Source organism: Poecilia latipinna, unplaced genomic scaffold, assembly GCF_001443285.1.
Source record: "Poecilia latipinna isolate Pla-1442-1.1 unplaced genomic scaffold, P_latipinna-1.0 Scaffold115, whole genome shotgun sequence".
Lineage (NCBI taxonomy): Eukaryota > Metazoa > Chordata > Actinopteri > Cyprinodontiformes > Poeciliidae > Poecilia > Poecilia latipinna.
This window is the reverse complement of record NW_015112731.1, coordinates 149,966-166,841: the sequence shown is the minus strand read 5'-3', so window position 1 is coordinate 166,841 and position 16,876 is coordinate 149,966. Positions and strand designations below refer to the sequence as shown.

The following is a 16,876-nucleotide window of genomic DNA, read 5'->3' as shown; positions in this document are numbered from 1 at the left end:
GGTTGTATGCGTCTTTTTTTTTTTTTTCCCCTTCCCCCCCCCCCCCCCCCCATACTTTTCCCCATGTAAATATATTTTTTATTCACATGTGTTGCAGGACAAGCTGGGTGTATGCCTTTGAGTAGCTTGCTGTTACACCCACTCGCACTCGTATTAGTGTGCGTGTGCCTACACTCTGCGTCCATAACATCTTGAGTGTTTTTTGGGTGTTTTTACGTCTTGTGGTTTAAGTAGAGTTTAGTGGTGCTAACAGACGAAACGGAGCAGTCACCTTGCTGTTCTTACACAAGACTGGCTCATCCCACCCAGTGCTGCACCGTATAGCTCTGCCTACTCGTCTAGCCTCTCTGCAGCTCTCCCCTCGGGACGCCGTGTCGCTTGAGTGGGTGTTAATTCACTGGCCACTTTATTAGGTACACCTGTTAAGTTGCTTTTTGGTAAACACAAACGGCACATCAGCCAGTCAACGCAGTTTGGCACCTGGACGTGAAGACAATTTGCTTTAATTTAAGCACGGCATCAGAGTAAGGGGGAAAGGCGATTACTTATTGACCGGTTCGAAATGGTTCCAGAAAGGCGCCGGCAGCACTAAGCGCAAAACACGTCAAACTTTGAAACACAGTGGCCACCCGGATGTCTACCCTGTCAACCGAGAACAGGAAACGCACACAGCAGCTCACACTGGTCAACTAAAGAATGGGGAACTATATAGCCTAGTCCAAGTCTTGAAACATTCAGATGGTAGAGTAGGAATTAGGCATAAATGATATGAAAGCATGAATCCATCCTGTGTTGTACAACTAACTACATTTGGCTGCTGCTGGTGGAGAGAGGTGCAGTGTTGTGGAATGATGTTTTAGCAAGGTTTAGGCTCCTTAATACCAGTTAAATATTGTTTAAACAATTGAGTCTTGCTTACCTGAATATCTTTGCTGTCCATGTCCATCATGTACCCATATTTAGACTTTATTTACTCGTTCTGTGACTTTTCCATTTCATTTCATTTAGGTGTATGAGAGTAAAAGGGGGGTAAACGCAAAGACATGCCACATTTTTAGAGTTTTAATTTAGAATTTATAAACTATGCATCTGTTTTCTTTGTGTTGCTCTGTTAGATAAACTTCCAGATAAATTCAACATTTCTTGGTTTTAATGTGATAAAATGTAAACGAATACAAAAGGTCTTGACATTTATGTAGCCAAAAATGTTTTCAATGTTACGACTGATCATTATCAGCACATGACTTATTAAACGATAACAAAAAGACAATAGTTTGCATCCAGATTTTAAATAAGAATCTCGTAGCTAAATATGAGATGAATATTTATTTCTATTTGTGGTGTTTGTCCTTCTCAACAAATGTTGAATAGTGGATTCTAGCATGTTTCTTATTGCTTTCACTAAGTGTGTGGTGCCGCTGCTACAAGTGGACAACCAGTCCACACTTTATTTTTATATTTTCACAGCCCCCTCTCAGCATGGTGCATTAGTTCACATCAGAACTTGCATAATCAGAGACATTACAAACCACCGAGAAAACGGTAGCATTTGTTATGTCATTGTCTGAAGAAGCTGCAGTTTTATAATTGGTTTTGAACTATCAGTGCTATTCTAACAGATATCAAAAAGCCTATTGGATTTATTACCAACCAAACACAAAAAAACCACGACTGGACATTATTAAACATTTCACATAATTGCATTTAAATTTGCTGTGCATGTTGTAGCAAAATTATTTTTTTTCTAATTCAACACAGACGCACAACACACACTCAAAGGGCAATTTTGATTTACCAATTAAATTGACTTTGCTAGGGTACATAGAGAGAACATTAAACTTTACACAGAAAGACCTCAATCCAGGATTTACACTTAAGATAGTTTTGCTGCAAGGATAAAAGTTTGTTTTAGGATAACTGGAGATATTAATGCTAAAACATTCTCATCTGGTGAAGTAGAGCTAAAATGCTCAACGAAAATGTTGCCAGTGTTCTGATTTTTGACATTGATGTTTGGGAGCACAATCAATGACAACAGAGGAGGGTTACCCATTTCATGACACAGTGGTGCAGAACTGGCAAAGTAAGACAGATTGGTAGCAATTGTGCCTCCTTCTCGACTGACGGGCAGCATGTTCCTGCTTAGGAGTTGAAATGGCTAAGACTTGGCCTGCTGTTTTGTTTGGGTTGTTGTTTGAGTGGACAATATACAAATTGCTACATTAGAATACTCAAAACCCCCAATGTTTTGAGACTTTTCAGGTTAGTGGAAAGAAACTGGAGCACGCACGCAGGAGTATTAATGTAAGAAATAAAACGGTTAAAAACGTTTTGAAGAAGAGTAAGAGAAATTTCCCCACTTGATCACTGGTTGAATGGAACGATAAAGTGGCTGAAAATGCCATGGTAATACCGAGCACAAGTGCTTTTAAATTGCAGGAAAGTATAGATTTGAGCAAACGTCAACAGCCAGTCAAACACTAAGTAAAGGTCACCAGACACGGGGTGCCTTCTAGACATCTTAGATGGCATTACCAGCAGTTAATGGAGTTTGATGGAAGTTTTGTTGAGACTTTTCAGGTGTCTGGCATTTACAATAACGTGCAGGATAACACAGGTACCCTTGTGTATCGGTATCAGGCGCAAAGGTTCTTGTATTGGTATGTTGGAGACATGTCAAATCTCAAACATTTGTAGTTTTTTTTTTTGTTTTTTTTTTTGGAGTTCTGAAATTCTTCCAGAATGGTGGTGTGATTATTTTCCTCACTGTTTGTTACATTCCTATCTTTAGAAATGTGGCATATATGTCAAACAGGGTGCAATAGCTATGAGCGATCCAGCTGCACTCCTAGCTAAACGAGGTTACTTGTATTAGAAAGGGGGGAAGAAGGGTGAAGTCATTGATTTATTTTTCCATTAGATATTTTGCAAACTGGTTAGTATCTTTCCCCAAAGATGGACCTTTTCTCCACACTACTGTGTGCTCAGATTTGATGAATTGTTAACATCTGCGCCTCTCTGAGAATCCGTTGAATTATGAGAGGAAGCAACTTGTTTTTTTTTTTGTTGTTTTTTTAAGTCGTAGATACAAGAGATGTCAGGATTTCCTATCTCCAAAATGAGTCGTTCATTTTAGAATAAGCAATTACTGATACAGAGTCTCAGTCAGATACTTTGATATAGATTAGATTGGCAACTCGATATAATCCCCTTCATTCCTTAATGGGAATTTCTGCCGTGTTGCGGCCTCCTGAGCTTTTCCTCATAGTCAGATTACCCACCAAAGTGTAGCTTTTATGCAATCTGAGCAATTTTGATGCTGATTATCTGAAATCTCCCTTTTACAGAATGATTGCGCTAACCGTCCAATTTGTTTAACATTATTCTTTATCGTCGGAGAAACCTTGAAACGCTGTTGGGCTGCTTACTTTTCTTGCATTCTCTTTATGCTGCCTGCCTGACTGTGCTGGAAATTGCTGAGAGAGAGAGAGAGAGACAGATAGACAGAGAGAGAGATCGCTGTGCACTGCCAGTTTGCTGGCTGATAAAAGCCTATAAAAATGTTTCCCATCATCTTTGACCTTTGGTTTTCAATTACTTTGATATTTGACTGATTCAGTAATAAAAATGAATACATTCAATCTGCACACACATCGATAGTTAGATTTTTTTATTTTTTTTTGTAAAACTCATATCATATGCTTTGATAAATAAAGCCTGGTGGGTCTTAACACCATTACTTGTAGTAAAAGATAATGCCCGATCTGCTGGATAGCTTTAGTTCCACTTATTCTAAAATATTGTCCAGCTTTAAAAACAAAAAAAACAAAGTTTTCTTTTTCTCTTGGGCTACATGCTTCATAGCCCCCAAACTCTGAAGCCATTTAACGTTTATGCACGGATGTTTGATTCATGTTGTTCAGCACACAACAGTAAGTGTTGAGTGTTTGTCTAAGACTCCCAGAGCTTTGTGTTATCAAAAAATAATGCCCTCATTGTTTGAGACGCATGCATGCAGAGTGTTTTATTTATTTATTTTTCCCTCTCCTCCCCAAAAGAGTGGCTATGCACAAACAACACTCCACTCAATCAGCTAAATGCAAAATTGAGGCCTACTACTCTATACTCCCCCAACATCAGGAAATGACATTCTCCTGAGTCATGATTTTGCTCTTGATGTTTTAGAAGCATAAAAATGCTTCCAGCGGTGGCATCCACACATTCGCAGCCTCAGACCCTGCAGCCCTGCGACACTGTACGATCCAGCATGCACCATGCCTCTGCAGTAGTCAAAGATGATTCCCGAGCCCTAGCCGGTAATACAGAATGAAGGGAATTCACCCCAAATAGAACAAAACTCCCCCTGAGGATAGCGAGCAGGAACAGTTTTTATTGGGTTACGGCTGAGACTTAGCTGCGACTCTCTCCTCTATCTGTAACCTTACCGCTGCTGCATAATAACAGTTTATGGATGACGGTACGGAGAGGTTGTCTGGAGTAATTTAATGACGCTGATGATGTCAGTTTATCCGGCGAATGAAGCCAAATGTGGCTTCACGGCAAAATAAATAGGCTAGTCACAATATTTTTCACTTTATCAATGTGGCGGAGCCTTTTTTTTCTTCTTCTTTTTGACTGGGAAAAGAAGGCATGTTTGTTTTTTTTCAGATCGTTTGAATTGCATTTAACCAAGGATGCGCGATGTTTCATTAAGCCCTACTTTCTGTTGGCAACTCCTAATGGCAGGGCTTTGTCACTTTGACCTTGCTTCTGTCACTTTTTCTTCTCTCATTGGAATACAATGCTGACATTTACGCTCTTTCAGTGATGCAGTTGTCTTTCTACAGCCTATTAGCTGAAAGTTATTTTTTTAGATTCGCCGCTTCTGTTTAGATTCTATTATCCTATTTTGTAGAAATACTACTATTGTGTTGTCCTTTGGTCAAATATATACAATAACAAATTGAAGCAAAGACACTGGCAGTATTGTTTTGCAATCTTAATGTATTAAATTTGCTTAAAGTATTTCAATTGAGTCAAATAGTGGCATCATCTCACCAGCGGGTCACAAAGAGTTGTGGGAACCTGCTAATCACTCTTTCATTTAGGTCAGACATGTTTAAACAGGAACATATCGCAAACACCTAGCACACCTGCCCTGGAGGACAGAATTTGCTCACCCCTGAACTCTGAGACTGACTTTCTGAATCACCTTTTGGCTGAATGTTGAGGGATTTCCACTCGGTATGTGCGAGAGCAGCTCCGGGAATTTACATTTCGCTGATTCAGCTCGAGAAAGAGGATAGTAAGGAGCTGATTAAATAAGGAAGGCACAAACACATTTATCTCATAATTTAATAAAGCCAGCGAAGGCCAGTAACATAATTCTGCTCTTTTGCAGCTTTGCCACGTCGAGTGACAAAGCATCATAGGAAGATTTGTGCCAATCATGCGCTGCCTTTTAGAGTTCATCTCCCACCAATTTCCTCTTGAAGACAGTAATTGATCCCTAAACATTTATACATCCAGACGCATCGCCTTTTTTTCCCCTTCTTTTTTTTTTTTTTTATCCCCGTCTCCGTGTCAGTTTGCCCCACATTTCTTTGTCATGTTGCCTTTCCATTCTTCGTAGCTTTTTGTTTTTGTCAATTTTGTACCCATGCAGAGGGAATACAAAGAGTCTCCACACTCCTTTTAAAATGTCTTTTTGTCATAAAAAGTGAGACGGATGAAAAATGTAATTGATTTTCCACCTTTGTGTCGTCTTTTTATGGCATATTAGTTTATTTTTCCTCAGCGGTTTGATATTTTTAATTATAAGTTACCTTTAGAAGCCACAAGACTTATGTTTTTCTTGTTTTTCTCTAGATACTTGATGTTAGTTTCCTTTGTGCGTCTCATCATCTCTTAGGAATGTCTGACCCCTGATCAGTCCATAATTGTGAGCGACCTCATTCTGAGAGATATTTATTAGTGACATAAGCCCAATCGCAATGGAGGACTATAAGCTGCTTATAGGAAATGACTTCCAAACCATCGGTTGCCGAAGCTTGTATGAAATGACAGTTGTTGAGCCCTGAGGAAGATGATCTAGTCAAATCAACCAGAACCGCTTCTCTGCACATCTGTTTGTGCCCCACCTCACAGCTCGGAACAGCTGTAGTCATTAAACATGAATAAAAGGTATTTAAGTCGAGAGGAGACGAGGAACAAACCTGCTCCGTGTGTGTTTTGTTTAAAGACCAATTATACTTTTTGAAAAATGATTAAACCACGATAGCGCTGTGCTGGAGATTCAGGAAGGGGAGCATACTGGTATTGTCATTCATAGTCCAGCTTTTCCTGACAGGAGGGTGTAGTTTAATTTCCAGTTGCCTCCTGGTTATTTCATTTATCATGCTCCAGCAAAAAGACACCTGTCACTCTTTGTGCCTGCTGGGTATTTTTTTTTGCTGAAGGAGCGACGAGTTTCTCTGCTTTCTTTGAAAATGTAAATACGTTCCATTTGTGGTCTTTTCTAAGAGGGTAGCGGAGCGTTTTGGAGTGGAGTTCTTTTGTGTGCGGCTGCGTACGTTACATCTGCAGTTGGAGTACCGGCTTGTTGCCGTGCATCTGTTTTTAACGTGAAGAGTTTCCGCCTCGCCCGTCCGTGATAACTTTGTATCGAGAACAGGGAAGGTGTGCCTGTTTGGGCAGAGATGTGTTTGCCATTCGCACTTGAATATTTCATTGGGTCCAGGGTCTTGTGTCTGCCAAAAAGGATAGAAACAGAACGGAGTAAACAAACGAAAAGCGATAAACCTTTCGGATGTTTTTGTATGGGTTGAAGTAGACCGTTTCTACTGTATTTAGTTGCATGTTAAGTGCTTAAAAATCCATTACTTTGAACTTTTTTCACATTTTGTCACTAATGATAACACACTTAAACATATTAACTTTGCATAGCTAGATGCTGATGTCTTTCCCCACTCATTCAGATTAGATTGAGTGTATTTTTGGACAGCAGTTTTCTTAATACAAATTCTGGTCTGTCCTAACACATGAATATAGTTTCATCTTAAGCATTTCACTTTAGATCATTAGTAGAGCGCTCAATTAATGTCTGACCTATCTCTGTAAAACTCATTCATAACCAGGCATTGTTTTCCTCCCACTTGCAATTTTGTTTTTGTCAGTTGTATAATCTGAAACCTGCAGCTCCTGCTTATCAACCTATAAACGTGGAATGTAAGTTAAGGTTCTCTTCTGTCTTTTCCTTTTCTCCTCACCCCTTCCCTCCATCTGTATTCAGGAGAAGAACAAGGACAAAGACAAACGATTCCGTCCTCTGTATGACATCCCGTACATGTTCGAGGCCCGGGAGTTCCTCAGGAAGAAGCTCATCGGTAAAAAGGTAAGAACCTCTCTCTGATTTTTTTTTTCTTTTTCCAAGATCCGAGCCATTTCTTTTTCTTTTTTCTTTTGTTCTCTCCGCTATATGAATGAGTGTGATTTCTTTTTATCAGCGTCTTTGAATTCCGTAATAGTCGTAGATAAAACCACGCAAAATGACTGTAAGTGCTCCCTGCACCTTTTTCATTGACAGACAAATGTATTTCAGAGCTGGATATCTATTTCCCTCTGCGCCTGAGTGTGAATACCAAGTGCTCATGGTAGATGTCCTGGGGCTTACCGCTGGCCCGTATGCACCCTTTAAACAAGCGGTCTTGATTTCCCCCTCTTGTGTCTATTGATCTACTTGGTTTGTACACCTGGGGGGGCTGCTGTGATTTACTCACATCTGACCCGTTAGAGCTTAGCAGAGAGCTAAACGCTCCTCCAGACGCATAGCAGGACTCCAGATTTCCAGCTCAGCTTGTGTAAAATATGAATATAACCACCGATGAATGCAAGCTGATTATATTAACAGAATACAAAATTGACCTAAAGTTGGTAAGTGTTTGGGGAAAAACCTTCCATGTAACCTTACGTCTTCCTTTTTTGTTTTCGCCAAATGCAAACAGACGGCATTATGAAAGGACGAAAATGGATATCGTGGTGAAGATTAGCATCGAAATACAGTTTGGACTGATGGAAGACAGTCATTCAGGATCACGCTTAGAATTCCAAAAACATCTGCATAAATTGCAACACTAAGATTTTTAAGTTCTGGCACAAACAAACCGAGTGCTTTTAAGTTTCGGCCTGAGCTTCGGTTTGACTTAGACTACAATAGCGGCGTATTGATGCCTGGACTCCAGCAACCCTGATAGTAGATGGAGCAAACGGTTCACTCGCGCTTTCATAACAGCACAACTGAGGCTGTTAAACAAAAACACGCACCCACTCAAAGTCAAAAGCCACAAGAGTTCCTTCTGGCTCTCTGTATGGGAGTGAGATTCATATCCCCGTCTCAGCTTCTCATCACAGTCATTTTAATCCTCCTCATTAATGTTTTTTTAATGACAGAAAATTCAGCCCAAAGCCGGTTTTCATCAAGTGAAGCGAAAATAATGATTCTGTTTATTTGTTGCGTTTGTGTTCCCAAATAATGGGGTGTGCGCATTAGGAAACGGAGAAGCAGCAGCCTGTGTTGGGTGTGAATAAATTCACCAGCTACAGCATTAAAACAGTGTTCATGTCTGCGTCTTACGTGCACCTCTTAAAGATTTGTTGGCACCTCATATTAAAAGAAAACTTGCACAAATCTACATACTCTCTGGCCATTATTTATAGATGATTTCGCAGCTTTCCTTGTGAAAAGCAAGAGCACACAGCTTCGAACAGACACGGGGAAGTATTAACAGCTTTAACGTTTTCAAGTTTAAGTTGTAAACTCGTGCATAATTTGTCATATTATATATCTTGCTTTGACTTCATCGAGCTTCTAAAGTTAACTCTGCTTAATTGTTCAGCGCTGCCTCGAGCAAATTGCCGTTTGTGTTGTTTATTGTAGTGGGAGCTGCGCATAATTGTTTGCTTCGAAAGGAGTTAGCTCCTTAAGTGTGTTGACTTGGCTTGTTTTCACTGGAGTCGGTGGGTCTGTTTGCGATGGAATGCCTTAAATCACATCTGAACAATTATGAGCACATCACGTGTCTTCAGAGATATGCATCTGCTTTTATAAGGGATTATTATGTCTTAACACGAAGTAGCCTGAATGCAAATGCAACCTGAATTATATTTTTAAAATAAAAGCACAGCAAACGCACTACTGGAGGTAAATTTGCATTTTCTGTCATGCTCACATTCTATCCAGTTGCTTCTCTTCGGTATACATCTACTTATGTTTCATGTTTAGCATTCCACAAAATTTAAGCCTATTTTTTTGAAGACATAAAAAAAAGCTGTACATTGAAGTTTGATTAACTTCACCTATGTGTCCTGTAAAAAGAAAAAAAAATCTCTCTGTAATTTGTAAGCACATTCCAGTATAAACAGACTTTACTGTGTGGCTATTAATGGTGGATATAAAATTAGATTTGGATTTGACCTGGACTGGTGACGAAAAACGTAACATCGTATTTGTTTCTGACCAGTGAACAAGCTGTAGCATTTTTTGTTTTTTATGAAGCTAAAGGAACCACACAGGAAAGGAAGCTGGTTTTAAGGACATACATGTGGTTCATCAAGCTGCAAGAGAGCGAGACTTTTAGCAGGTAACAAGAAGGCTGAGCACTCACAGGTGTTCTGTTTGATCATTTTTAGACTTTCAACGTTGTTGATAAACATGAAAAATGTGGAAATCTTGGCAGCTTTTTGGATATTTCTTAAGGATCTAAATTCCCAGGAATGTACACACAGAGAGTACCGTTTTAGTTTAGCTTTCTAGTTCTTCTTATTCCCAGTATAAGTAACAAAAGATGGTTTAAAATACCAGAACCTTTAATTACTTAGTAAAATTAAGTACACACACTAGTTTAATAAAATACCATGTTTCTTTTTCTGCATTCAGATTGTGCACATACTGAACCTGAATGCTACAATCCAGGTTCTTCAAGCTCCAAATGTCCCAGTCAAAATTCTGACTTCATAGAGCAGCGTTCTGTCCTTCTGTTTTTCCCCTCAGCTGGAAATGAGGATAATCTGGCCTCTGATTACATGGAGAGCACATCAGTGCAGTTCTTTAAGAGAAATGGAAGTCGGCCAAAATTTGTTTCAGGGAAGGCTTTATTAAAAAAAAAAAAAAAAAAAAAAGAAATGAGATTGGAAAGGGTCACAAAAATCTCATTGGTGTAATTTTTCTATATCTGGAGAAGAAATGGAGGGTTACAATTTTTATCTTATTATGTAAATGATAAAATAATTCTGTTAGATAATATATGATATATGTTTATAATGGTGGATAATTATTAGGTAAAGTAAATGCAACCACAGCTTTTTGGTCACTTTATGTTTGAATTGTTTATTCTTTTGTTTTTTAATGGAAAATGAAAACAGTCCTTTTAGCAGTTTTGGACCGTTTCAGCAGCTTCCCTCCACTCAGGAAGGCAAACCGAATTCTACTTTGAATAATTTTGACACATTTGCTTAAATTTTAATTATGTTTTTAATTTTCTTTTAAACTCTTTCTCACTCGGTGGTGGTTCCTTGAATTTCTAAACTTGATTTTCTGTCACTGTTTAAAGCAGTCAAGTGCAATCAGTCTGTGGCACTTTAGCGATCTGAATACATTTTTTTTTTTTTTATACACAAATGTTCAGGTTTCCAGCAGGGCCTTAAATTTTTACCATCTCAATCATCCGCTTCAGATATGTCAAGATTTTCCATGTTTGGCCTTAAATTAAATTTTGCAATTCATTCACACTGAGCAAAAGTATTGAGATATTATTACGCGGTGAAGAAAAATGCAGATGGGTACTTTCAGTGATTTAGAATCTCAACATCAAAACTGACAAAGATTTACCCCTCCGTCTATGCTTATCTCTGTATGTTCCTCCATATTTGATTAATATTGATTCTTCATCTTCCAAGTGTGCTGGCGTCCACTGTGAAGTTCGGTTCAAGTAGAGAGCTGCTGTCCGTTTTCCAGCAGCACAGCTTCCTCACTTCTTACCTTGCAAAATCAATAAAAGGAAGGGGCTCTGGGAAGTTGCTTCTTCTTTTCCATTCCTTTATTGTTGCCAAGATACAAGGCTAAAGCTCCGAGTTAAACCTTCTGTCACCATGTATCTTTTTTTTTTTTTTCAAATAATTTCACAAGTCTGAAAAAGCTGTGGGCTTTAGCTGCCTTGGCAACAAGAGTGATTTAGTTTAGATAAAATGAAATCTCTGTGGTGAATGTTTGAGTTCAGTACTCAACCAAGTCTTTTATAATAATCTGTTCCACCACGGCCTATTTGGCTCGTCAATTTGAACGCGAGGTGCACCGTTGTGTACAGAAGGATGTTGCACGTCAACAAACAGAGGAATTTAACCGAACCACTTGCTTTATTGTCAGATAATAACAGTAATAAACTGTTTGAGGACAGGTCCGTGTCTTTGTGTGTCAGTAATGGCATTAATAGTGGCCTGCTGTTCATCCAAATATTTTACCATTAGTGTTCAGAACAAGAAGCCGTGAACAATTTCACATTTTGTCATTTTACGACGTGAAGCTCCTATTTTCCTGGGACTTTGTGACAGACCAACACAATGCATCATATGATTGTTATGTAGAGACAAGGATGCAAAATTACTAAATGCTTTTACAAAACAAAATTGAAAAATGTCAGTCGAGTTGTATTCAGAGCTCCTCGTCCTAATGCCTAAAAAATGAAATTCATTGCAGCTAAATTTCTTCATGTTAAAGAAGGTCAACAATCCTAAATACATAGCCACGTCCACAATAGAAAGGTTTAGTTCAGAGGTGGACATCTCTATTTTCAAGAGCCCTCAAGTATCAGAATGGTTGGATTTAAAATCTAGAGTCAGAACCAATGGAGGATTAGTGGCAAGGCTTCAAATTCACTGGATGCAGATTCTGTCCGTCCAACTGAGACGTTGCCACTTTGTGAAGAAAAATGAACGAAAAAAAAAAAAAGTATCTGGATGTTCTGCTGCTAATTTCAAATCCACCCAACAATTTTCGGAAATTTGGAAATCGTTCACCGTCTTCGAACTTCACATGTGCAAATATAAACAGTGGAAGTTTTTAGTCGTAAGATCAGCAAATATGGAAAGGTTCGTGGAGAACGGTGAGTTTTACAAGGCATTGCACAATGTTGGTTAGTTTATTTTAAAAGGTATCAGACTGCAGAATGTCTGAATGCTTCATTATTAGCAAACTCATTGTTTCTGGTTGCTGTAAGCTGAGGTTTCAACCAGCTCCGTTCACTTTTTAACTTCCGCGACACAAGTGACTACAAGTGTAGATTTTTTTTTTTTTTTTTTAATTGATAAACAATCTACTTTTGCACCACCAGGTTCAACCAGAACATCAGCAAAGATTACTGTCAACGTTTAAAGCCTACTAGCCATCTAAGAACAAAATATATTTCATAATGTAGGGAACATTCAGATATTTTTTTTTTTATCTACTACACCTTCTAGGACGTGACTGAGCATTAACTGCCAGTCTCAGCGCGCTAAAGCTGAAAGCCCTAATGCCACTGCTGCAATTTAGGGGAGTAGAGCTACATCTAATTCCTTTTTTTTTCTATTAAAGCTCCCCATTTCTTTTATTTTTAAGGAAAGCTTGGTGCATTTGATCTTTTATAAAGCACATCTAATATCCATATTCAGAAGACCTTACTTCATTTCCTGGCAGGAGAACTCTATAGTTGATAACTGTGAGCCAGAAAAGAGCCGGGCCGCTACCTGGGACTGTCTTTGAAAAAGAACTTCACAGTAATTCTAGCAGGTGTGCATCTTTTATCGGGCGTATTCTGTCAGAACTCGGAAATAGTTTTCAAATTTTCTTTTCGAAAGCAAGATTAAAATTTCCTAGTTGTTTCCAGTCATTAGCTTTATAGCTATAGAGTGTCTTCAGACATTCTGCATTTTCCCATCTTTGAATAACTTATATTTATGCCCAATAAACCTCTTCTAAGTTATCCCCTTACAAAAAATGCAGTGAGGCATTTCCTTATTTCCCTCTTCTCCCTGTCACTCCAACTCTGTCTGTCTCAGGATTTCTTATATCCATCCCCACCCGCATTCAAATGGCAGAGCTTGCATGGTGACATAATCCCAAAAAGCTAGATTTGGCTAACTTTATAAGTAGTGCTTTTTGCGCGCCTGGGTCTCAGCTTCATCAGGAAAAAAAAAAAAAAAGTCAAAATGGAAATGTTGCATTAAGCCACTTATCAGGGTTGAGCACATTCGGATAATCCTGCATGCTCAAAGTGGCTCCTGTTATGCAGCTGCTTGTGTAGCGCTGTTAGCAACAGAGTTTTTGCCTCTTATTGGCGGGTATATAAGTGAGCGAACGTCTTATGCGCGGTTTGGTATTTGATATAGAGAATGTGAGAGTCGGCGCTGGTTCTGGGGCGAATTCTAGATTGGGTTTCAAGCAGATTTAGATGTTTGATAACCTAAGTTGAAGCTCCGTTTTAGATCTCCCAATTCCTCCTTTTTCCTCAACACATTTTTGTTGTCCCAGTATCAGAGCTGCTTGTTGCATTAAATAATAGCCGGCCCTGATTATAACCTTCTAAAACACAGCCTTAAGCACTCGCCTCCCGATGGCCTCTGATCGTGTTTTTGTTCTCCTTCCAGCTTTCTTTTCTTTATTTTTTTTTTTCTTCTTCTTTTAAATAATCACAACTCTGCCTCTCTTTTGTGTTTGCCTCATTATTTTTTATTGCCTGATGCAACATACAGTATGGCCATATCAGTTCCTATGTTTAGAAGGTGCCTCAGATCTGAGAGCTTTGGTGTTTCAGTATTTATTTTGATGATCCAACACACTCCCATAAAGCTTCCACTATAGTCGCTCTTACCTGCACATGGGGCTTTTCTTCTCCTGTACCCTCTGATCTGTTGCCATGTCATTCCTGCCAAGAACATTATCATCCTTTAAATGTGATGCGTATATTGGAAATGGCCTGCACCAATTTGATGTGTTTTTTTTTAGGTTTAATTGTTGTCAGATGTGTTTTGAAATGTGGCTAAAGCAGAAAAGAAAGCTGTGTGAACGTCGTTCAGTAGAATGTGCTGCAGACGGTTGCTTATTTTAGTCGCCGCAAATCTTAACCTCCCACACTTTTCAAGGTAAGCAGCCTTTCGCTCCGTTCCTGTCTGGGGAAACCACTCATGTGGAACCCATGCTGGGTTGGAGTGTTGTTAATCACAATGTGCCACATGTTCACTTTTACATTACAAGGCTTTGTACGACTTGCCTCATGTAGTAAGACCACACGAACTGGTAAATCTAAAATATCAATATTATTTTAGATAATACATGTAGGTAGGTGAAGGCAAGTGACTCTGTCTGGTTTTCAGCTGAAAATCATCAGCTTTCACCTGCTGATCCCAGTTTTGGCCAATTTGGATTTCTCTTACTCTGCTTTGCATCTTCTCTTAGAGACTTGCATAATTTGCACTTGTAAGCAATAGTCTAATATCTCCAGACAACTGTGGCCCTTAACTCTCAGATTGCCAGACTCAACTAAAACATTCAGAATAAAACAGACCGATGTTGCTGTGAAATATTGTCTTCCAGATATCTATCGAAGTTGGAAAAGTTGCTCCTTCATATATGTATCAAAGGGGACACTTTCTGAAAAGCAAATAAGTTACCATTTCCCCTCTGACTTCATCTCTTTCCTGAGTAACACGTTCCTCACTATAAAGTGTTGGGCCTAAATGTAAGGCCTTAAAATGCCATAAGAGTCAATAGTAGGTCATAAAATCTGTGTATTTGGGTCTTAAACTTGTGAGTTTAAGACATTTTTGGCTTCTGCAGTTCTTAAACGTGCTGATGTTACTCATTTGTACTGAGATTTAGAGCTCTGACTGAGGAATTTGAGCGTTAATGTGCTGTGACAAGACCCCAGACGCAGAGACGAAATGAACCCTGTCGAAAGGAATTTATTCTCTAAAATTCAAGTGTTCCTGAAAAAATTTTTTTTTTTCTTCCTTGAAAAGACTTGATGAGGATTTCAGGAGCTGGCTGAAAACTTTCATTGACAGCTGCGATTGAAATTGACATAAAGGTTATGGTAAACTGAATGTGGGGAAAACATTGACCCTCTGTTTAAAGGCAATCAGCAACATATGGTAATTGAGGGTTTTAAGTTGAAATCATTGCAACCTGTGGAAGTCTTTCATTGAACTTACGGGACCTTTTAAGAAACCGTGTAGTGTGACATTCACCGACTCCAAAAAGATCCGATTTCTGAGTTTCTGACCTGCTGGTCCCCTGTCAGGGCTCTTTATCACTCGTGTAGACATGTTATATACTCAGTTCCTTTGGCAGAAGCAGCCAAGTATTCCTATGCCTTTCGTCACCTTAGCAGAACAAACACATTTAGTCTCACACCTCGACTGGTGTTCTTATCACTCCTCCGGCTCTCTGATCCATTCACTGCCTTTTCCCTCTGTGTTTCCCCTCTTCTTGGGGGGGTCTAATGAATGGATTTGTCTTATCCACAGATCTGTTAGATGGCCTGTGGAAAATGGGCCTAGAACCTCTCCAATCGAGCTCTGCTGGCGGTAGTTTGTAATGCGTTCCGTCCTTGCCCAGTAGGGTTTGAGTCTTTTCATGAAAACTTTAGTTTCTTTGTCTCCTCTTCCATTTGTCACAAGCATTTCTAAGCTATGCAGCTTGTCCATTATGTTCTTCCCTTCTCAATCTTTTTCATCTTTGTGTTTTCCCCACACAGCTAACTGTGACCAGCTAACATCTCCTCCACTGTGTTGGAATAACTTGCTCTACTTTGAATCTTCTCTTTGCCACAGACATGGAAATTCTCCCCTCCTTCATTTCTTGAGATTTTTCAGATCCCTTCATTGCACTTAAAATGGGAACAATCTACTTTATCCTTCAGTGCGCCTCTTTCACATTCTCGCTGGGAGGAGCCAAGTGTTGTGGAAGAGACGTTAGCGAGAGACGACGCGCTAGCCTAATGAAAAGCACCCCTGGAGTCCTTTTAATTTCCCTCCTCCTCAGAAATTGCTAATGGTTCTTGGTGCCAAACAGCACTCAACAACCTCCTTCCTCTTTCTCCTCTCTTCCCATCGCCCTCGTCGCGTCGCTCTATTGACAAGCTGCCGTTGTTCTTTCATGTCCCTGTAAGAGGCCTGCGTGTGCTGTCTGCGCCCGAGTCAATGACGCTACGATGCACAGCCAGATTCCTCAGATTTTTTTTTTCTTCTTCTTGCTCGTCTGACACACTTTACATGCAGCTCCTAAACAGTTGACTGTGTGTGTGTGCCGGTGTGCCTGCATCCCTCCCTATTAGCGCTGTCTACATGCGTTTGGCCCACAATACTGGCTTCCCCTGTCACATGCCTGTGGAGATGTGCACATGCACACAGCTGAGTGACAACATTGTATCTTCAGGGTGAGTGGGTTGGAGTGTGTCCCCAGGGAGCTTTGTTAGGAACGCACTGTGTAGGGTCATTTGGGTTCCATCGCTGCTCTGCGCGCGCATGCGTGTGTGTGTGTGTGTGTGTGTTGTCCCAAACACCCTCAGTGTGTTAATACTACTCCTCTGGGGAGTTCCACAATGCTGCCTGACATGATTCACACTGACTGGGGGTGACCTTGAGAAATGGGACAAACAAAAAAATAAAAAATAAGGGAGCCACATACACAGAGAAAACACTCCCCACACTAATTATTGGAGTAAGTGATGCCGCTCACTACTCTTGATGTGTGTGTGCCTTTTTTTTTTTTTTTTTGTTCGGCCTGTGTCCCCCCCCCAAAGGGCAACGTCCCAGGGGACTAAATCAAAGCTGCCCCTAGCCCAGG

The 16,876-nt window shown here is 39.8% G+C and overlaps 1 protein-coding gene across 1 annotated transcript in view; it reads left to right on the top strand.

Moving 5' to 3' along the window:
* snd1 (staphylococcal nuclease and tudor domain containing 1) overlaps positions 1-16,876 on the top strand; it is a 190,478-nt gene that overhangs the window by 26,066 nt on the left and 147,536 nt on the right. The window contains exon 11 of the mRNA XM_015028139.1: positions 7,292-7,393. Within this exon, the coding sequence (XP_014883625.1) occupies positions 7,292-7,393 (102 nt within the window). The remainder of the gene's footprint in view (positions 1-7,291; positions 7,394-16,876) is intronic.